Below are 22,843 nucleotides of genomic sequence, written 5' to 3' on the forward strand. Positions count from 1 at the left end.
CAGATCTGATGGAAGACTTCGGGGTGAAGTTCCCACTGACTTGAGGCGGAACCCTGACGGCTGAATTTGTTTGCAGTTCAGAGTTCTACTTCTGGGATATATACTGCCGAGATCACTGAATAATAGACTTCGGCCCATCAGAGAAAGTGAGGTACCTCGGTTATGGCGCCTGACCGTGGGTACCTGCTAGATGACTGACGTAAGGCACAGCCGTGGCATTATCCAATTGAATTCGGATAGGGTGACCCGCCAGAAGGCAGTGGACCTGCTGTAAAACTACCGTTCGGATCTCCAGAACAATGATGGGGAGAAGAAGACTGGCATTGGTAGTTACCAATAACCATTGAACCGGGAGAAAGGCCCTGGATGAAGAAGGAGCTCAGAGACTACTGTCTGAAAGTTAGTTTGACTTGCTGAAAACGAGCGGAGCGAAGGAAACCGCTTCCATTGTCGTCACCATTCTTCCTCAGAACTCTTTTAGCAAATCGAATGAAATGAGGGGGTGAGTAATCAAGTCCTCAGAAGTCTCCTTGCGCGAGCTCCCTGTTGAAGGGCCATGACCTTGTCTCGAGGAAGAATTACCATCCTTCTAGAAGTGTGCAGGATCATCCTCAAAAAGGATATCTGCTGGGCTGGAAATGAGGAGAACTTGTCTAAGTGTAGCTGCCAGCCCAGGAGAGAAGGTATCGCAAGAGAAATAGACGACTCAGCGTAGTCCTGGAAGGGCGGCTAGACAGACCAAACAGGGCAGGACGAGCACGCCTCTAGAGTGCAAGAGAAACATGACATCTACCATGACCCGTGCCAACACTCTGGGTGCAGAAGCAAGGCCGAAGGACAAGGTTGTGACTTGAAAATGCTGCTGACGAATGGAAAGGCGAAGGAATTTTTGCAGAGGGCAAGCAACCCGAATGTCGATGGATGCCGGAAACTGCACCTTTTTCTGTTGAAGTAATGGCTGAGTGGAGGAACTCCATCCAAAGAAGAAGGACCATGTCAAAGGTTGTTAGAAGTTTGAGGTCCAGGGTCGATCTTACTTTTCGTTCCCCTGTTTGGAACCAAGATCCCTTAGATCTAGACTGTGCTGGACAATCCTTTGTCAGTCTCCCGCTCAAAGGATTTGATTGGCCAGTTGTTGCTGGTGTGAATCAGGGTAGTTAAGGTCTCCAGCCAGGAGACCATTGCTCTAACAATCCATGCGGCCGCTAGGGAGGATAGAGCGCTGGACCCGAAGCCGCAAGACGGAACGAACCAGATTTGCTATCTGACAGTCCGTGGTATTTTTAATTGATGACCCATCAGGTAGGGATACTGGTAGGTATACCACAGGAGATTCTACCCGGTTAATCTGCCCCATGGCAGAATGTGCGGCTGCATCCAGCAGGTCATAGTCTCTTGCCATCTCCTCTTTTCACGGTGCAGAGATAAAAATTAGGAACCCTCGATCCATCAACCTCTTAACAGGGAAGTGGAGAGGAATTGTCCGCCTTCTTGCATCATCCACTAAATAGTGGTGATGCAGAGGGGGGAGCTCGTACGCCAAAAAGGGTGCCTCTATATGTCCACAGAGTACAGGTCTCCAGATGGACAGGACAGGTTGTCTGGCGTTAGGCCTGGATGCAGAAGAGGAAACATGGAGACGACACTCCGTGTGCTCGTCTGTTGATGGTGTGGGGAGATCGGTGCCCTTTAAAGGACCCGTCACCCTTAAAAAACAGGCCAGGCATGGCATCCCACGTAGAGGCTTCTGTCCAGTGAATCGCTTATCCGAATTGAATGGCAAATGCTCTCGAGGGAGTTTAGTCTCTGAAGCTCTGGCAAGCTCAGGCAATATCCAATCCATATTCAGAGCCTTGTTGTCATCAAATCATTGGTGAGGGAGCAGGAAACTAAAAACTTCCGTTTTCTAGATACCTGTATGTTTCTAGATACCTGTATGTTTCTAGATGCCTGCACGTTTCTAGAATACTTGCGGCCCCTGCTAGCCGACGGCTCCCATGTAGGATAGGGACCCTGTATATTGGTCCTGCGAGCACTCCAAACACAGAGGGTACACAGAGGGATTCAATCTCTTGGTCAGAGAACCATGGATTGGTCAGTGAAGAAGTCCACTGAGGGGAACTAGATGATAAAGCTGGGGTCGGCAGCGGAGGGCTCCTCGGACTGATCAAGCGCCTTTAAGACCAGGAAATACTGGTCATACGCCTTTAAGACCAGGGAATACTGGTCATGCGCCTTTAAGAACAGAGAATATTGGTCATGCGCCTTTAAGACCAGGGAATACTGGTCATGCGCCTTTAAGATCGGGGAATACTGGCCATGCGCCTTTAAGACCAGAGAATACTGGTCATGCGCCTTTAAGACCAGAGAATACTGGTCATGCACCTTTAAGACCAGAGAATACTGGTCATGCACCTTTAAGACCAGAGAATACTGGTCATGCACCTTTAAGACCAGGGAATACTGGTCATGCACCTTTAAGACCAGGGAACACTGGTCATGCACCTTTAAGACCAGAGAATACTGGTCGTGCACCTTTAAGACCAGAGAATACTGGTCGTGCACCTTTAAGACCAGAGAATACTGGTCATGCACCTTTAAGACCAGAGAATACTGGTCATGCACCTTTAAGACCAGAGAATACTGGTCGTGCACCTTTAAGACCAGAGAATACTGGTCGTGCACCTTTAAGACCAGAGAATACTGGTCATGCACCTTTAAGACCAGAGAATACTGGTCATGCACCTTTAAGACCAGAGAATACTGGTCATGCACCTTTAAGAACAGAGAATACTGGTCATGCACCTTTAAGACCAGGGAATACTGGTCGTGCACCTTTAAGACCAGAGAATACTGGTCATGCACCTTTAAGACCAGAAAGAAAAAAAAATAAAATAAAAATAAATAAATAAATACTGTCACCCCAGTGTGAGCTGGCCGGGTGGACCAAGATGGCCACCGGGAGCTGCAGAGTTGATAAAATCTCGCAGAGAGCGAGAAGCGCCAATTTGCGGGGCGGAGCCACAGACACGATGTTGAATAGGCCTAAGCCGGGGCCTAAATTTCTGTAGCCGGCGGGCAACACCAGCGGGGTGTTCCAGGCAAGACTTCCAGGATGCGGCCTACAAATCGGCCGAAGCCGGGGACTAAATTTTTGCAGCCATCCAGAGCGTTACCTCAGAGAGGTGGGCCACAGGGAAGTGGCTGAGGCTGCCTGTCAGCATGTGAATATCCCTCTGAAGATGGATCCACTCACCATTGGTGCGCGTCCCGGCATGGAGCCGCCGCGGATGGGGGTTTCAGCGCTGTTCTGTGCAGCGTGGACGGTGCAGGGATAAGCCTCAATCCATCATCCGTTTGTTAGGGAGGTGGAGAGGACCCGTCCGCCTCCTTGTGCCATCCGCTTTCACAGTGGTGGGACAGTGGGGGCTGCTCGGACGCCATAGAGAGCGGCCTCTGTACAGCCACGGAGCTCAGTCTGGGTGGACAGGGCCAGTTGTCCGGCATTAGGCCTGGCTCCAGGAGAGGATACGTGGAGGCGACACTCCATGTGGTCGCCTGCTGCTGGTGTGGGGAGATCGGGACCATGAAGCAACCGTCGCCCCTGAAGTGAGCTCAGGCATGGCTTCCCACGTCGCAGGAGAGGTACGGGGAGGTATACTCGCCGTGCTCGCCTGTTGATGGTTCGGGGGAGATCGGAACCTTGAAAGGAACCGTCGCCCCCTTCACTCCGTTAATTAAAAAATAAAAATTTACAGAAAAGTAAACAATAAAATAAAAATGTTGGGGTCTGAAACAGACCCATGTGCCTCCTACAGACACTAAGCAAGAACTGGTTAGCTGAGAGCCAGCAGGGGGGTGTATACTGCAGGGGAGGAGATGAGAGCCAGCAGGGGGGTGTATACTGCAGGGGAGGAGATGAGAGCCAGCAGGGGGGTGTATACTGCAGGGGAGGAGATGAGAGCCAGCAGGAGGGTGTATACTGCAGGGGAGGAGATGAGAGCCAGCAGGAGGGTGTATACTGCAGGGGAGGAGCTAATATTTTTTGTATCACTTCGTGTCAGCCTCCTATTGGCAGCAGCATACACCCACGGTCTGTGTCCCCCAATGAGGCGAAGGAGAAAAAACAACTCAGCGTTTTGAAGCTGCCCGGCGCTGAGCGCCCCGATGTTGTGAGGGAAAGAACTTTATTCCTCCAGGCAGCCTTGGGCCTTCAGACATGGGTCGTCTGAGGCTGCCAGGAAGAATAAAGTTAATTTAATCCCAGCAAAGAAGCTGTCAGTGCGAGTGCCGGGCATCTTCAGAACGCTAGTAACCTGAAGATTAACTTCATACCTGCAGGTTAATAACCGTTAATTGTTTTCCCTTTAAAAGGGAATCTGTCAGCAGGTTCAACTCTTCTAAGAATAAAATGATACCTTGATATCGATGATCTGACATTTTCTAAAGAAATTAATATTTTTGGTACTCCCCATAAAATCAGTTTCTCGATAGTCTTCATCGGAGGACAAAGAGAACCATGGGATGTCTAAAGCTGTCCCTTACATTGTTACCACCAAATTCTCTACTCTTGCTCCAGCCGAAAACTGTTGCCTGAAAAGTCTCCCTGCCAAGACTTGCATCTAAAGAAGCAAAGGTGTGGACCCTAAAATAGCTGCTTTACAGAGTTGCAGGACCGATGCATGGCGACAAACCGCCTAGAAAGCCCCCACCACTCCCGTAGAGTGCGCGCTAACCCTAAAAGGAGGCACCCTGGCCTTCGCCTTATAGGCCTGAACGATGGCCGTTATCTATCGAGCAATAGTTGCCTTAGAGGTGGCCAGGCCCCTGCAAGGGCAGTGTGGTATGACAAACAAGGAATCAGATCATTTAAATGGAGCGGTGTTTGATAAATAACACTGTACAGCCATGACAACATCTAATTTGTGCAGAGCCTTCTTGATCGGATGAAAAGGTAAAGGACAAAAAGAAGGCAAGACAATGTTCTTGTTAAGGTGGAAAGCCTAAACCACCTTGGGGAGAAAAGTCAGAACAGGTCTCAACACTAACTTATCCTGGTACAGGGTAATGTAAGGAGCTCGACAAGAAACAGCGGCAAGCACCGATAATCTCCTAATAGAGGTGATAGCTGTAAGGAAAGCTACCTTATAATTAAGATGAAGAGCAGAAATCTCCCTGAGGGGCTCAAATGTTGGAGACTAAAGAGCCTCGAAGACTAGATTAAGATCCCACGGATCTAGGCAGATAGCGTGGTCTAGTGTGCACTACCCCAGAAGAAAGGTCCTAACCTGAGGTCTAGAGGCCACATCTCTCTGAAATAAAACAGCCAAGGTGGACACCTGTCTCTTGAGAGAACTAAGCACCAACCCGGACTCCAACCCCGACTACAATAAGCAGAGCAGCCCAGGCAGAGAAAAGGACATTGGCGAATTTGAAGAAGACTCACCCTAGCAAAAGTAGGTCTTCCAAGAGCGGTGATAAATGCGCAGCGAGGAGGGCTTCCGCGCCCAGATCATGGTTTGGACGACCGATTCTGACAAACCCACTGCTCTCAGAATCACAGCAGGGAGATCTTTATCAGGCCCAAAGATCTTAAAAGCTCATTTACATATTAAGAAAAACATGAATTCCTCTGGAATAAAATATCGGATCACAGATATCAAGGTATCAGCTTATTAAACTTGCTATGACCTTTATGTCCATATAGACGGCTTAGGAAAGTTTATCCTACTAATGAATAGCCTTAAATATTAAACTGTAATAATTAGCTTAAAAAGTATTTAGTCTGTGTAATATTTTATGTTATAACCTAAGGGAGTGTCAACTGGAAATTAGAATAATTTTAACAGGGAACTTACTTGCTGAGAAAATAAACAAAAGAACTGATACAAAAATTGTGGCGTGATAAAACACACATTCTGAAAGAGAAAAATGACACTGTTAACAGAAAGTAATACAAACTGAATTCAGTTAGGAAAAACACATATAGTACCCCAAAAACACACAGTGCTAATGTTTGAGAGGGCTATTGAGTCAGTGCAGAGAGACTAAGAACAGCAATTAACAACGGACCACTGTGATTGGTTCTTTCTCTGCTTGCTTATGTGCTAAGGTGCCACCCGCAGCACTTGGTACAGATACAACTAGAAACACACTGGCAATTCAAGAATAGGGATTTTTGTGTACTCACCGTAAAATCCTTTTCTCTGAGCCATTCATTGGGGGACACAGACCATGGGTGTATGCTGCTGCCACCAGGAGGCTGACACTAAGTAATACAAAGAAAAAGTTAGCTCCTCCCCTGCAGTATACACCCTCCTGCTGGCTCCCAGCTAACCAGTTCGGTGCAAAAGCAGTAGGAGATCAATAACGACATATAAGCGTAAAGCATGTCACATTATATATAAGAGTATAACATATCAAAAGATAAAAACAAAGCATAAGCTAATAACAGGGTGGGAGCTGTGTCCCCCAATGAATGGCTCGGAGAAAAGGATTTTACGGTGAGTACACAAAAATCCCTATTTCTCCTTCGCCTCATTGGGGGACACAGACCATGGGACGTCCCAAAGCAGTCCCTGGGTGGGGACAACATCACTTCAGGCCGTGTAGCCGCTACTTACAAGTGCGCCACCGCGGCCTGCAAAGTCCACCTGCCCAGACTCACATCTGTGGAAGTGAGTGAAATATAGTGCTTCAAGAATGCATGTGGCCTGGAGAAATTCGCAAGCCTGCGGTCGTGCTTGCCGACGTCTGGCGCCTAGAGCCCTCAGACAGGGAGATAGGCTGGCATCTAGCGCGAAAGGACTCCTGGATGGAGAAAAGAATCCACCAGGCTAACGTGGCCGAAGAAAAACGGCTAAACCCTTCCTGCGACCGTCAGGAAGCCTACTTACCATCGAAAAACCCGAGTAAAATGTCCAACCTTTGGAAGGACGTCGTCCTCGATACGTACCCACTCGGAGCACTTGCTTCTTCCAGATTATGGAGAACCCATTCCGCTTTGTGGACTAGAGCCGAAGGAGATGAGAGGACAATGCCCCTGCAACAGTGGAGATATAATACCCCTTGGCAACGAGGGAATAGGATGGCTAGAGGGCAACCTTGCCTTGAAGGTAATAAGGAAAAAAGATAAAGAACAGAGCGTCGAGATCTGAAGACTCATCAGGAGGACAAGAACGCAGAGAAAGAAGGGGAGAGACCCTCCCTGATAGAAAAGTCTATCCGGATCAGAAAAGGAGTCCACTGTAAGATGCCCAGGACCATTAAGGTCCCACGGATTTAACGGTACGTGGTAGGGAAGAACTACAGGTTGAGGCCTGCAAGAAAGACCATATTTCCAGCTTGAGACAATAAGCCGGAAAAATACTAGTACCGCAAGCGAGAAAAAAACCTGACATGGTCAGTGCGGGTCTCCCGGAATCACTGGGGCCCTACCCGCTTCCGAAAAGGTTTCAGACGTAGTGGAAGAGGGGTTATGGAAATTGGTACCATGGAAGAATAGATCATGCACTGCAATGGTCCTGGATCGCGAGGCCAAACCATGAACTGGAGTACATTGGCGTTCAGCTTGGACGCCATCCGAACTACCTCTGGAGTACTCCGGTGAAGGCAGGTCCGATGGAAGATTTCCGAGTGAAGTTCCCACTCACTTGAGGAAAAACCCCGGACGGCTGAATATGTCTGCCGCCCAGTGTACTACTCCAGGGAATGTACTGTTGAGATCACCGAAGATAGAACTCGGCCCATCAGAGAGTGCGAGGTACCTTAGCCATGGCGCTTCACTGAGGGTACTTGCTAGATGGCTAACTTGGGGCACAGCCGAGGCATTATCCAACTGAAGACCCGCCAGAAGTCAGAGGGCCTGCTGAAGGAATAGCCGTACCGTTCGGTTCTACAGAGAGATGATCGGGAGAAGAAAACTGGCAATGGTATCTCCCAATAGCCCTTGGGCCAGGAGAAGGCTCTGGAAGAGAAAGGAGCTCAGAGACTACCCTTTGAGAGCCTGATTGACTTGCAGAAAACGAGCGCAGCGAAGGAAACTGCTTCCGTAGACGTCCTTTCCCTCAGAACCCTCCTAGTGAATTGAAAGAACCGAGGGAATGAGAGATCGAGTGCGCAAGCTCCCTGTAGAAGGGCCACGACCTAGACCCGAGAGAGAGTAACCATCCTTCTTGGGCAGGATCATCCTCAAAGAGGATCTGCTGGGCTGAGAATGAGGGAAAAAAACTTGTCTAAGTTTAGCTGCTAGCCCAATAGAGAGGTAATTGCAAGTGATATGGACGACTCAGCGTAGTCCTAGGAGAGCGGCTACAAAGTCGACCAAATAGAGGAAGGACGACCATGCTTCTAAGGTGCAAGAAGAACATGACAACCGTCATGACCCTTGCGACCACTCTGGTGTGGTAGCCAGGCAGAAGGGCCAGGTCGTGAAAATACTGTTCGCGAATGGAAAGGCGAAGAGATTATAGTAGAGAGGAGAAATAGGTATGTGAGGGTAAGAATCCCGAATGACGATGGATGCCAGAAAACAACCACGTTTCTCTGTTGAAGTAGTGGCTGAGCGGAGGAACTCCATCCGAAAAATGAAAGGGCCCTGTCAAAGGTTGTTAGAAGGGTCCAGGAATGGAGATACTTTTCATTCCCTCCATTTTGGAACCAAGATCCCTTAGATCTAGACTGTCCTGGCCAATGCTTCCACTGCTGGTTGAGCCTGAAGAAGAGATACGATCCCTTGCTAGTCTCCCGCTCAGAAGATTTGATTGGCCAGCTATACTGTGGAACGAAGTAGATAAGGTCTGGGACCCGGAGACTTTCATTCTCTCCCTTTGGTCAAGCAACCCATGCGGCTAAGGAAGGGTAGAGCGCTGAACCCGAAACCACAAGACGGAACGAACTAGATTTGCTATCCGACTGTCTGTGGAATCTTAATTGATGATACACCGGCCAGGATACTGGTAGGAATACCGCAAGAAATTCTGCCCGGCGAGTCTGCCAAGTGACAGAATGCGGGACTGTAACCAGCAGGTCTCTGCCATCGTCGTGCAGAGAAGAAAATAAGGAAAAACCTCGATCCACCATCTTCTTAACAGGGAAGTGGAGAGGAATCGTCCACTTTCTTGCATCTGATACAAAGGGGGGAAAACCTCCTTGTTGGGACGCCACAAATGTGGACGCCACATCCCCAGAATTGAGGTTTCCGAGTGGACAGGGCAGGTTGTGGCGATAGACCTGGATGCAGAAGAAGATACATGGAGGCGACACTCCGTGTGCTCGTCTCTTGAAGGTGTGGGGGGAAATCGGAGCCCTTTAAGGGACCCGTCGCCCATAAAATTCCGACTAGGTATGGTATCCTACTTAGAGGTCTTCCAGTGCATCACCGTCAAATGTTGATGGAGATTTTCTAGAACCTGTACGTTTTTCTAGAATACTTGCGGCCCCTGCTAGCCGACGGCTCCCATTGTAGGAGAGGGAGCATGTGAGTGCTCCAGAGCTCAGTTAGGGTGACCAGCTTAGGATACATGATGTGCCCTTAAGACCAGTAATACTGGTCATGCGCCTTTAAGGCTAGGGGTTACTGGCCCTGAGCCTTTAAGACCAGGGAATACTGGTCTTGTGCCTTTTGTAAGATGACATACTGTTCATGTGCCTTTAAAAGCAGGGCATGCTGAAATCCAGGAGATAATGGTCATGTGCCCTTAAAACCAGGGTATGCTGGTCATTTGCGTTTAAGACCAGGGCGTACTGGTCCTGAGCCTTTAAGTCCAGGGCATAATGGTCACGTGCCTTAAAGACCAGGGCATACTGGTCGTGTGCCTTTAAAAGCCAGGGCATACTGGACATGAGCCTTTAAGACCAGGGCATACTGGTCATGTGCCTTGAAAACCAGGACGTACTAGTCATGTGCCTTTAAGACCAGGGCATATTGGTTATTGCGTTTAAGACCAGGGGATACTGGTCACGTGCCTTTAAGACCAGGGCATACTGGTCATGTGCCTTGAAAACCAGGACGTACTAGTCATGTGCCTTTAAGACCAGGGCATACTGGTTATTGCGTTTAAGACCAGGGGATACTGGTCACGTGCCTTTAAGACCAGGGCATACTGGTCATGTGCCTTGAAAACCAGGACGTACTAGTCATGTGCCTTTAAGACCAGGGCCTACTGGTTATAGCGTTTAAGACCAGGGGATACTGGTCACGTGCCTTTAAGACCAGGGCATACTGGTCATGTGCCTTTAAGACCAGGAAATACTGGTCACGTGCCTTTAAGACAAGGGCATACTGGTCATGTGCCTTTAAGACCAGGGTATACTGGACACGTGTCTTTAAGACCAGGGGATACTGGTCACGAGTCTATAAGACCAGGGCATGCTGGTCACGTGCCTTTAAGACCAGGAATACTGGTCATGAAAGGAATGTTGGAACAAGTGCCTTAAAGACCAGCAAAGCTGGTAATGTGCCTTTAAGAACAAGAATGCTGGTCATGCTCCTTTAAGACCAGGGATGCTGGTCATGTGCCTTTAAGACGAGGGCATACTTGCCATGTGCCTTTAAGACCAGTGCCTACTGGCCCTGTGCCTTTAAGACCAGGGCATACTGGCCTGATTTAGTACTAAGGAAAAGGAGACCGGCTTCTGGCAGAGCAGAGAATGCTGGGGATGTGACCCTTTTAAAACTAGGGGACCCTTAAGACCAGGGAATGCTGGTCCTGGGTTTAATAAAAAGGCATGGAAAGCTGGGGATGCACCTATGGGCCCAGCGACTACCGGGCAGAGTATCAAATACCAGGGAATGAGTCACCAGGGAACGAGTCACCAGGGAACGAGTCACCAGGGAACGAGTCACCAGGGAATGAGTCATGAGAGCTTCATTGCTGGGAACTCACAGCTCTCTGTTTGCAAGCCTGCACACTGTACTATACATTCTGTAGTGTGCAGGAGCACCAGAGATTGCAGCCTTAAGTATATAAAAAAACAGGGAAAGCTAGTCCCTTAATGCTGCCGGGATGCGTGCCGGGGGGGGGGGGGGGGAGATATTGGGGCGATTCACCTTACTCAGGTTCTGAGTCCCCCGTCTGGAATAGCGCTGACTTCAGCGCTGAAAAACCGCCGGCCGCAGCCCCCTCCAGAAGAAATAGTGACCGCAATGGAGGAGGAAGAAGATGGCCGCCGAGATCTCGTCTGGAACGAGAAGCGCCTGAATAGGGGGGCGGAGCCGCTAGAAGGAAGCAAGCGGTGGGCGGGGCTTCCCGGGATGCAGCCTAAACAGGGCCGAAGCCGGGGACTAAATTTATGGCTTCGGCCGGCGCGCACCCGCAGACTGAGGGGAAAAGTGCCGCGAAGCTCTGTGGGGACCCAGTCGCTATGGAGCCCTCCTCTGACCGCCGGAAAACCCAAATCTCACGGAGCACTTACCCCAATATGGAGGGGGTGGCAGATGCTGCAGGTAGGAGCTGTGCCCGGGTAGATAGGACGGTGCAGGGTTGGGGAGCCTCCATCCACCATCCCTGCAGAAGAGGGGGGGAGAGGAACCGTCTGCCTCCTTCCATCATCCGCTTTTTCAGTGGTGATGCAGTGGGGGCTGCTCGGACGCCACGCTGGAAGGTGCCTCTGTACAGCCGAGGGTAGAACCTGGTGGACAGGGCTGAATGTCCGGCAATAGGCCTGGCTGCAGAAGAGGATACTGAAGGTGAAACTCCAGTGCTCGTCTGATAAGGGAGGGGGGAGATCGGTGCCCTTGAAGGGGCCCGTCGCCCCTAAAATCAGCTCAGGCAGTGGCTTCCCACGTCGCAGGAGAGGATACGGAGAGGTAAAACTCCCGTGTTCGCCTGTTGATGGTTCAAGGAGATCGGAACATGAAAGAATCCGTCGCCCCATTCGACCGTAGTAAAAAGTAAAAAACGGTAAAAAAGAGTTCTTTGGGTCTGAATAGCAGACCCGTCCGTGTGCCTCCTACGGACACTAAGCAAGAACTGGTTAGCTGGGGGCCAGCAGGAGGGTGTATACTGCAGGGGAGGAGCTAACTTTTTCTTTGTATTACTTAGTGTCAGCCTCCTGGTGGCAGCAGCATACACCCATGGTCTGTGTCCCCCAATGAGGCGAAGGAGAAAGGAAAGTTTCAGCAGAAAAGAAAAAGAACAGAGTAAATCAGGTTTTTTTTATGACAAATCTATTTCCTTTTTTTTTTTTTTAAATTTTAAAAAGAGTAACCGTCATTTTAATTATTTCATAAATCATAAAAACTACACATGAAAATAACAAATATTGTAATAAATCTACTGCTCCTTTCTCCTCCTGCACGGATGGCTCTTTTCAGAAATTCGATATTTTTTTATTTTATGTCACTTGCTTATATAGCGCCAATAATGTTCACAGCACCACCAGGGAATTTGCATTGTGAGCCACGTCTGTCTTTGGAGTGTGCGAGGAAACCAGAGAACCTGCAGGAAACCCACAGATACAAACTCCTTGCTGATGTTGTCCTTGGTGGGATTTGAACCCAGGGATCAAGTGCTGCAAAGCTGCAGTGCTAACCACTGAGCCACCGTGCTGCCCCTAATTCGCAAGTAAAATCTGTACTGAGTGAAGACAGATGCCTACGTTACTGAGATTACAGATGCCAGTTGGTACTAACCAGATTTTACAAACAATTTTATGAGCAGCAATCACCATCTCCTAGTTCAATAATGAAAAATCTGTCTTCACTCAACACATATTTTACCCGTGAATTGTCTCGCCAGAGAAGAATAGGACTCTAGCGTCAAGTATTAGAAGTAACAATCCTACAAGTCAATGTCGACCCTTTAACCCCTTCACAACCTTAGGGTTTTCTGCTTTTGTGGTTTCATTTTTTGCTCCCCTTCTTCCCAGAGCCATAACTTTTTTATTTTTTGGTCAATATGGCCGTGTGAGGGCTTTTTTTAGCGGGACGAGTTGTACTTTATGAACTACATCATTGGTTTTACCATATCGTGTACTGGAAAACGGGGAAAAAAATTCAAAGTGAGGTGAAATTGAAAAAAAAAAAAAAAAAAGTGCAATTCCACAATTTTTGCTTTTTTAATCATGCTCAATAAATGCTAAAACTGACCTGCCATTATGATTCTCCAGGTCTTTATACGTACACAGATACCAAACATGTAAAGAATCTGTTTTATTTAAGTGGTGAAAAAAAGTCCAAAGTTTGCGCACACACAAAAAAAGCACCATTTTTCATAACTTGTAGCATCTTCATTTTTTGGGATCTGGGATCGGGTGAGAGCTTATTTTTTGTGTGCTGAGCTGACTGTTTTATCGATACCATTTTGATGTAGATACGATGTATTGATCGGCCATTATTGCATTTTATTGCAATGTTGCGGCAGCAAAAAATATATAATTCTGGCATTTTGATTTTTTCTCTCATTACGCTGTTTACCGATCAGATTAATTCCATTTATATTTTGATAGATCGGGCGTTTATGAAAGCGACGATACCAAATGTGTATATTTTTTAAGGTTTTATTTTGAATAGGGCAAATCTTTTTTTATTTTAATTTTTTTTTTTACTTTTCTCTGGCTTCAATAATCTCTATGAGAGACTAGAATATGCGATCATCTGAAAGTCTGTGCTACACAGGCCCTGCTATGTCTAGCTACAATGCTCATAGCAATCCAGCAATGGCCACAGGGGTCTCCTGCAGACCCCGGGTTGTAATGCCAACCCATTGGTGACCTATGGTCTTTTTACAAGGGCACAGTTGGGCGGGCTTCGACATGCTTCGGAGATGGACAGCAGCATTTAACATGTTAACAGCGCTGGAACCTGCATGGAGTGCGGAGACACGACCTCCTATGACGTGTATATATAGGTCATAGGCTGTGAAAGGGGTCAACGAGCCTTGCAATATGACTTGGGATAAGTTTCCTCATACCGGAAAGCCAGACCTGGCTTGTCACTCTCCACAAGGAGACACTTTACTCATTAGACCCGTGAATTGAACATTTTGAAAATGAAATTATCAGTCCTGGCAGAGAAAGAAGCAGATTGCTGTGATAAGTTATATTACAAAGTTTCCTGTTTTCATGTGTACTATTGATGTATGAAATAAAAATTAAAACCACGGTTACTCCTTAGTTCAGTGGCTACTAAAAACAAAAATCTTGCAACTTTCCCTCTGGCCAATCAGCCCAGTGTTAGAGTGCCAATTCCTGTTCTCCTCATTGACATCAACAGAAACAGATGGACTAAGACCCAATTTATTTGTATAGAAATGCTATCTGAACATGTTTTAGGTATGCCAAAAGTTGTAAAGGGCGTTAGCGGGACAGTGCCCATTGTCAATGGCTGAACCCGTGTTATTTAAACAAGAGGTTATAATACAAGGCAGGGTAAATATCATATTTTCACCAAGTAGAAATGAAAACCAAAAAAAGAAATTGTGATGGGAAGCAATTCAATAAAAATAGTATACTGTCAATCTTTATTAGTTAAAATAAATACAGATATTTGGAAAGTGGGTGAGCAAAAAATGTTAAGAAATACCTATTCAAAATATGGTATTCAGAAAATGAAGTGAACAGTACCCGAATACCTAATCATGTTTCACTAATGCTTCACCATCCTTATAACTAATAAAGATTCATACTACTTATATTGAATTGCTCCCCAGCACAAATTATTCATTCATTTTCCTGTGCTATTTACTATACACGAAGATGTCATTGTAATCCTGCCTCTAAATAAAATTGAGAATCATGAAAAGTGTAAGTTTTTTTTTTTTTTTAAATATATGGAGAGCCAAAGACCCCTTCGCTGCCATCTTGGTAATCTCTTATGAGGCACATGTTGAGCTTTAAAGGAGTCAAGATTTTCACTATACACTACAATGTGGTATTGCAACAGATAGTATAAGCGATCAGACCATTGCATGCTCATATCCCTTAAGGTGACTAAAAAAAAATAAAGAGCAGAAAATAAAAATGAAATCTAAAAAAATAACTAAAATACAAAATATATATGAATGACGCTTTTTTACCATTTTTTAAAAATTACATAAAGAATAACCATATTTGGTATCGCTGTGTCATTAAAAGTTTGGTCCATTGAAATATAAAGTTAATTGACCCATACAGTAAATGTAGTAAAAACAAAAAAAAAACTCAACTATAGAATTTAGCTTTTTTGGGCACCACAAATTAAAAAACAAAAACAAGAAGAAATTAAATCCATGTGTTTACCGCCAAATGGTATTAATAAAACAGTCAGCTCTGTACAAACAAACAAACAAAAAAAGCCCTCGCAGAACTCTACTGACGGGGAAATAAATCATTATGGGTCTTGGAAAGTGACTACACAAATCAATCTTTTTTAATGTAAGCTTGCTAGTGTCATAATCGGACTGACCTGGAGAATTATGTATCCAGGTCATTTTTACCTCGCAACTAACACCAGAAAAACAGAACCCAAAAAAACTATGCCAGAGTTGGAGTTTTTTCACCATTTCATCCTACTTAGAATTTTTTTCCCTGCTTTTCAGTACATTGTATGGTAAAATGAATGTTGTCTTTGAAAGCTACAAACTTGCCGTGCAAAAGCTGTCAAATAGCAGAAAAATAAAAGATAACAAAAGATAAAAGTTAAGAAGACTCCTGAAAGGAGGAAAAAAAAAAAAGAGCAAAAATGAAAAAAGAGGTTAAAGGGGATGACAGTGCAAATAGCAAAGTTCCCCAGTGGCTTGAAGTTGTGGAAAAAAAATTATAAACTGATACTCGCCTAATGGCACCCATCTATATACAGCACAGACGGCTCTATGGACGTTTCAACTTGTATGGTCTTTTTCTAGTGATGAGCGAGTGTGCTCGGAGATTATGTTTGTGTCCCCGCAGCTGCATGATTTGAGGCTATTAGACAGCCTGAACACATGCAGGGATTGCCTGTTTGTTAGGGAATGCTCACATGTATTCAGGATGTCTAGCAGCTGCGGATCATGCAGCTGCAGGGACACAAAATCTACGAGACCACCCGAGCATGATTGGAAAATGAAACCTCGAGTAACAAGCATACTCGCTCATCACTATCTTTTTACAAACAGGTTGAAACATTGCAGCTGCTATACTTACATGGAGGAATAAAGGATTTCTCTATGAAACGTCTTGATAAGCGCTGTCTTCACTTGGCTTGGCTGATACTACATTGAGTGGGTTCCTCGGGTTTTCCTTGACTCTGATGCTCTCTGATGCCTAATGTGTGCTGCAGCCATGCTAATAGTAAATATAGAAGGAGATGCCACTGTTCCACCAATAGCAGGACCACTGTGACCTGGGACTGGCTGCAGTGGTCAGTTGACTTTAGCCATCTGATGTTTTTCTGTGCTGCCCAAATCACCTGACCAGTGCAGCCAGTCACATATTTTAGCAGTCCTAATGCTGGTGGAAGGGTCAGGTATCCTCTTCCTGTGCACTACAGAGCAGCCTGCACTGGATCCAGGTGGGTACCTAGAGGTATCACTGATTTTATTTTTTTTCTAATTACATGAGGAAGATTTCTCTTTGAAAGAACAATTGCTTTGACATAAAAACCTGATTTAAACAATAGGCAATTGAAAGGGAACCTGACAAATTTGTCTCTGTTCGCGCACATCGGACTGCACTCGGATAACATCAGAGTGCAGTCTGATATTTAGGGTGAGTGCGATCAGATTATCGGATGCACTTGCAGCATGCTGTGGTTGTCTACTCATGCTGAATATAAAATATAAAAAAAAATGGCAGATTTGCACCGCCCCTTAATATAACATTGGGCTGAATGTTATCATATAAAACATTGGATAGCACTGAACTGTGTTATAAACTGGTGTGAGCGTGCGCTTACAATGCTTCCTGGTCATCTTACTGATCGTGCGGCAGGAGATAATTACCTTATTTCCCCCCGGGAGCACCTGCTTTCAGTGCTGGGGCATGCATACAGCCGCCACTCGAACCACACTGTATAGTCAGCTCATTTTCTCCAGACTGATGTACTTTCAGTAAAGCAGCCAGGAAGTACTGTAATGCTAGTTACCTGCAGATTAACCTTATATCTACAGGTAAATAGTGTTTTTCGATGTGACAGATGCCATTTAAATGCATTTATGCTAGCCACATACCCCCCAACCACTATGAATGCGGAAATGTGGGCAGGAGTTCAGATTTATCTCACCTTTATTAAAACATGCACATACCTTATAAAAAAAGTACTGTACAAGAGTTGCTATTCTAATGTAGTAATAGTGGCCATGCACCAAAAGGAGCTTTGAGAGGAATTTAAATCTTGCAATTGCATAGTCGCTGTTCCTTACAGCTTGTCTTCCTTCCTTACCCATAATACCTGGGGGGAAAAAACAAAATGAATGAGGATTGGTCCATTTGCACAGGTAGCTCTGTACATATATATTTGAGCTAACAAAGTATTTCAGGCATCAAATCTGCTAATTGCAAACTCTGAAACTGTAATTATATCATTCCCAATTGAAAAGGACACAAAATTCAGATGGAACTATACAACCCACAAAAGAAATCAAACTCACCTATGCCAACGTGAGCTTCTTGTATCATGCTTACATCATTTGCACCATCACCAACAGCAAGTGTGATGGGCTTCTCAGGAGAGATCTTTAATAACCTTACTACCTAAAATTGGAAAAATATGTGATCAAGAGTGTATACTACAAAATGCCTTACATCATTTAGGAGAAAATTGAAAAGTTACCTTTGCTTTTTGTAATGGTGCCATTCGACAGCACAGCACTGCAGAACAGTTTTTAGATACGTCCATGAATAGTTTTTCATGTTCCCTGAGTGCAAGAGAAAGGCTAGCGCCATCAACAACTAGCCCGTGTTGAATCACATGATCTTCTTTCAGTCTAAATAAGGGAAGAAAACACATTAGAATGGTCTATGAAAGATTAAACTGAAATAAAAAACAAGGTGTAACTGCACTTTCTGTAAATTTTTGAAATGTCATAGGGACATGTCAGATGTTTTGATTCACTGGTAGTGGTGGTGCCAAGTCCCCCACTGGTCACTAAACCAGAGGAGCAGAAGTTCGGAGAAGTCTTTTAGAAGAGCAGCGCTTCCCAGAGCACTTCTGCTCTAACCTAACCCAGTTTACCTATGCACAGGATTTCTTTATAATTTTAGACAATTAGACAGAGTAATCGCATAAAAAGTGCTGTTTTTTCACTTACCGCCTGTCAAGCTGTCGTAGCTGCTCAGCACATTCATGGTCTGATTTTTGTTGAACAAGTTCTAAAATATTCATAGTTCTGTGAAAATGTCCACAGGATAAGCTGACACTGACGGCTGTCTCATGTTTGTCTCCTGTCAGCACCCAAACTTTTATTCCTGCCAACCGCAGGGCCTCAATTGTTTCCTGGACCTTATCCTGGAGCCTAGAAGCAGATTTAAAAGAGAAATTTTACATGGAAAAAAAAAGAAGAAAAAAGAAAACCATGTAGAGAAAGGGACTTTTGCTGGTTACAGTATATTAACTACTTCTGTTCCTGACCTGTCTATTTTAAAATTCTCTGATCACACAACATACTGCATATGCCAAACCTTTCGATCAAGAAGAGGAAGGTGCTTGCTATAAGCACATCTTTGATATAATTGCCACATATAAGTGTTCTTACTTGTCTTCAACACCAGTTGCGCCCAGCACCTCCAGGTCTCTTTCAATTAAGTCAAATACATCACTCAGACGTTCTTCTCTTTGATGTAATGCTGTACGGGCTGAATGAAGATTTTGGTTTATTTCTTGATACTCTTCTGGAGTGAATTTTCTATAGGCCATACACAATGTACGAAGTCCTTTCTAGAACAAGAATGCACAAACTCGATCAGAATAAAAAGTTAAGTTTGTCTGCAAAACACAAAAACATGTAATATTACATATGTCAATGTGCCAAAGTTTTAAGCAGGTGTGGAAAAGGGAAAAAATGCTGTGAAATCAAAATGCTTTACAAAATGTGTAATTTTTTTTTTTTTTTACAAATGTGTACACTTGTACACAGAGCTCAGCAGTGAGATTGTTTCCAACATCTTGAACACTGTTCGCAGATGATCTGTGGACCCTTCATGTAATCCCAGACAGACTTGATGTTGCGATAAGGGCTCTGAAGATCGTTCTTAACCAGAGACTGGCAAACCCAAACAGTGAAATTCGGGGGTCCGTACGAAACACCTACTGTTCTGGACGGACCCCGAACACGGATTTCTCCAGGAAGTCCATGTTACTATTCAGGTTTGACACCCAGAACATCGGGTGTCTCCCAAGCTGTCATCAGCATGACAGCACGAGAAACACTGGCGGCAAGATGATAGCACGAGCCAGCAGCTGTGACCGAAAGGTAAAAGGTGTACTACTCCCATCAGCCTATGCCTGCTGATGCTGATAACAGAGAGAGCAGGTGGCGGCTGATGGGAATATTCATCAGTCAGCACTATAAATAAATTAAAAAAAATGGAGTGGGATCTCTTTTTTTTGATAACCAGCATGGCAAAACTGACAGATGGGGGCTGGAACCCTCAGCTGTTTGCTTTATCATGATTGGCTATCAAAAATAGAGGGGTCTCCACACAGTTTTTTTTTTTTTTTTAAATTAAATTTAAATAAAAAAAACGCATGGGGTCCCCCCCCATTTTTAGTATCCAGCCAAGCTACAGCAGACAGCTGGGGGCTGGTATTATCAGGCTAGTAAGGGGCCATGGATATCGGCCCCCCACAGCCTAAAAATAGTGGCCGCTCCAGAAAAGGAGCATCTATTAGATGCACCAATTCTGGCGCTTTGCTCGACTCTAACAACTTGTCCTGTGGTGATGGCAAGTGGAGTTAGTATCAGCTGTTTTATGGCGGCTGACATCAAGCCAATTAGTGACAAAATGTACAATTGGTAGAGAAAGATTAAACTTGATGGACCAAGGTCTTTTTTCAACCTATGCAACCATATAAAAATAAATAAATAAAAAGATAGTAATGGAGAGGCGTCTATAAGGGTACCGTCACACAGTGGCATTTTGATCGCTACGACGGCACGATCCGTGACGCTCCAGCATCGTAACAATATCGCTCCAGCGTCGTAGACTGCTGTCACACTTTGCAATGTACGACGCTGGAGCAATAATTTCATGACGTATGTGCGATGTAGAAGCCGTTGGTTACTATGCGCACATCGTATACAATATCGTGCACACCTTTGTTACACCATGCGATCATGCCGCCACAGCGGGACACTAGACGACGAAAGAAAGTTTCAAACGATCTGCTACGACGTACGATTCTCAGCGGGATCCCTGATCGCAGTAGCGTGTCAGACACAGCGAGATCGCTGGATTGTCACGGATATATCGCTGGAACGTCACAAATCGTGCCGTCGTAGCGATCAAAATGCCACTGTGTGACGGTACCCTAAGGCGACTCCCTGTTACTAACCCCATAGTCAGATTATTATTATATCCGGTGGCAAGCAGCTGCTTTATACTTGTAAGCAGTGCTTGGCAGTGACATCATGCACTACTTACAAGTCGCCGAGGACAGCTGCCGGAATACTCATTGTTCTCCACACCGGGACTGAGTGCGTGGAGGGCAGTGAGCATTCACTGCTCTTTAGCGAGCACAGTGTCAGCCGCCGCCGTCAGTTTCCTGCAGCTGCAGGGCTTTCATGTGTACCGCTACTAAAGGGAAGGAATATTCATTGCATTCCACACCTATTGGAGTGGAATGCAGTGAATATTCATTGCCTTAAGAAGCCGGCACACTCGAACCGCGGGCAGCTGCAAGAAGCCGGCTGCTGCGGATAACACTGTGCTCGCTATTAAAGAGAAATGAATATTCACTCCTTTCCACGCCCATGGGCCCACCTGGAATGGAGTGAATATTTATTTCTCTTTAGAAGCAGGCACAGAAGTTAGCCGCAGCAGCCGGCTCCTGTCTCCTGTGACCCGCTGCTACTCCCCCACCTCCAGATTAGGGACATCCGGACTATAAGACGCACCCCCCATTTTCCTCCACCTTTTTGAAGGAAAAAAATGTGTCTTATAGTCAGAAAAATATGGTATGTGTTGAATTCAAAGTCATTCTTTAAGCATAAAATAGCATTGGAAATTAACAGTTATCAATTTACATACAAATATAAATGCATAGTAGCAGGAAAGAATAAATGCAAAGTGCCATCTAATGTGAAAGCAACTAACCTTTTTTCATATTATCATAACAGGATAAAATATTGAACACTTTATAATGGATAAAATACACAAAATAAAAGCGACATGAGCTGGTCTCTTATTAGGGAACAAATTAGTTTGTGTGCTAATGACCATATTTTATCTTACATAATAAAACATCAGCGAACAATTCTCTCTACCCCATTAATAAAGCTGTTCCAAAGATTTATTCTAGCGCACTTAACAGAACAAAAAAAAAAAAAAAACACTTTACAGAAATAATGTAATTCATAGATTTAACTTGGTGCTATAGGGATGTTTATAATTAGCTGTTCATTCTTACACTAATTAGTACATTGAAAGCAAGAATGAAGAGCCTACTCTGCTCTTGGCTGGGTAGAGATATCAAAAGTATCCCAAAGAAATCTGGTAACCATTTTCCACAATTCTTGGACACCAGAACTTTTTCAAAATGGAAAATATCTGCTGGTGACATTTAGAACAGTAACTATGTGAAGGATTGATCTTAGCTTGTCTCTCAGGTGTACTATATGTAGCTCTATGAAACGTCATTAGGGCCATAGATTTATAATTATCATATTGGAACGTTATGTTGATTTTTTTCGTAGTTTTTAGGATATATCTTGAATTGATAAAGTGGGTGGTAGTCCTGCATACTGTAAAGTGGCTGTTGGACACCTAGTGGATGGGACAAACATGGAGTAATGCTTTAGCACATATAGGACTAAAAGGGGGTTAACAGGCCATGACTGCTTGTGAGCAGCTGAAGAGTTGGGAGAGAGGGCTGCTCACCATACCTGCACCCTTAGGTGTGGTTCACGCTGTAAACTGAGAGCGGTTTCTCTCACACATAGCTGTGTATATGGAGGTGTGCAGATCCCCTGGATTGAGTGCCTTTGCTAAAGGATTAAGAAGCTGGACTCTGTGCACACATTGAGTAAAATTTCTGCACCATTTATGCAGCTATTGGCAGAAAAACGGCGCTGCAAAAATGCACATTTTTGCCGGATTTCAGTGAAGTCAAAAGTGAAAAACGCAGAGAATTTACTTGCTTCAGATTACTTTGAAAGTCAAAAATACTCAAGGTGTGCATTACACTTCAGGATTCTCATGCACTTTGCTGGCTTCAGGTTCTGTTAACAAATCCTCAGGGAAAAAAGAAATCAACATGTGCACACAGCCTAAGCCAGGCGGGCTAACCAGCACTATTGCCTGAACTTGCCACTTTATGATTTACTTTATACTGGACAAGAGCTGTATTTGAGTTTCCTGTGATGTGGTTTATGAGGACTGAAATAAATCAGTCAGATTTTAAACAGAAATGTTTCTGTGATACTTCAGATAGCTCCCAAGAGAGTAGCGTTGCTACAATATATTAAAAAGATCTACCTGGACTAATGAGGGACGTGTATTTACTTTGAAAATCCACATCAGAATGCCAGTATAAGACCACTTTGTCCTTTGGGTCAGTACTATTAGAGCAATACCAGATTTGTATAGGTACCGTATATACTCGAGTATAAGCCGACCCGAGTATAAGACGACCCCCCTAATTTTGCCACAAAAAACTGGGAAAACTTAATGACTCGAGTATAAGCCCAGGGTGGAAAATGCAGCAGCTACCGGTAAATTTCAAAAGTAA

General features: G+C 45.0%; 1 protein-coding gene across 3 annotated transcripts in view; it reads right to left on the reverse strand.

The window, feature by feature from the left end:
- Positions 1-22,843, reverse strand: part of ATP11B (ATPase phospholipid transporting 11B (putative)) — a 208,364-nt gene that overhangs the window by 45,347 nt on the left and 140,174 nt on the right. For all 3 annotated transcript variants that reach the window (XM_069727247.1, XM_069727248.1, XM_069727246.1), the window contains exons 18-23: positions 18,651-18,832; positions 18,207-18,410; positions 17,729-17,882; positions 17,547-17,649; positions 17,202-17,347; positions 5,859-5,918 (exon numbers count right to left, since the gene is read on the reverse strand). In XM_069727247.1, the coding sequence (XP_069583348.1) occupies positions 5,859-5,918; positions 17,202-17,347; positions 17,547-17,649; positions 17,729-17,882; positions 18,207-18,410; positions 18,651-18,832 (849 nt within the window). The remainder of the gene's footprint in view (positions 1-5,858; positions 5,919-17,201; positions 17,348-17,546; positions 17,650-17,728; positions 17,883-18,206; positions 18,411-18,650; positions 18,833-22,843) is intronic.

Source organism: Ranitomeya imitator, chromosome 5, assembly GCF_032444005.1.
Source record: "Ranitomeya imitator isolate aRanImi1 chromosome 5, aRanImi1.pri, whole genome shotgun sequence".
Lineage (NCBI taxonomy): Eukaryota > Metazoa > Chordata > Amphibia > Anura > Dendrobatidae > Ranitomeya > Ranitomeya imitator.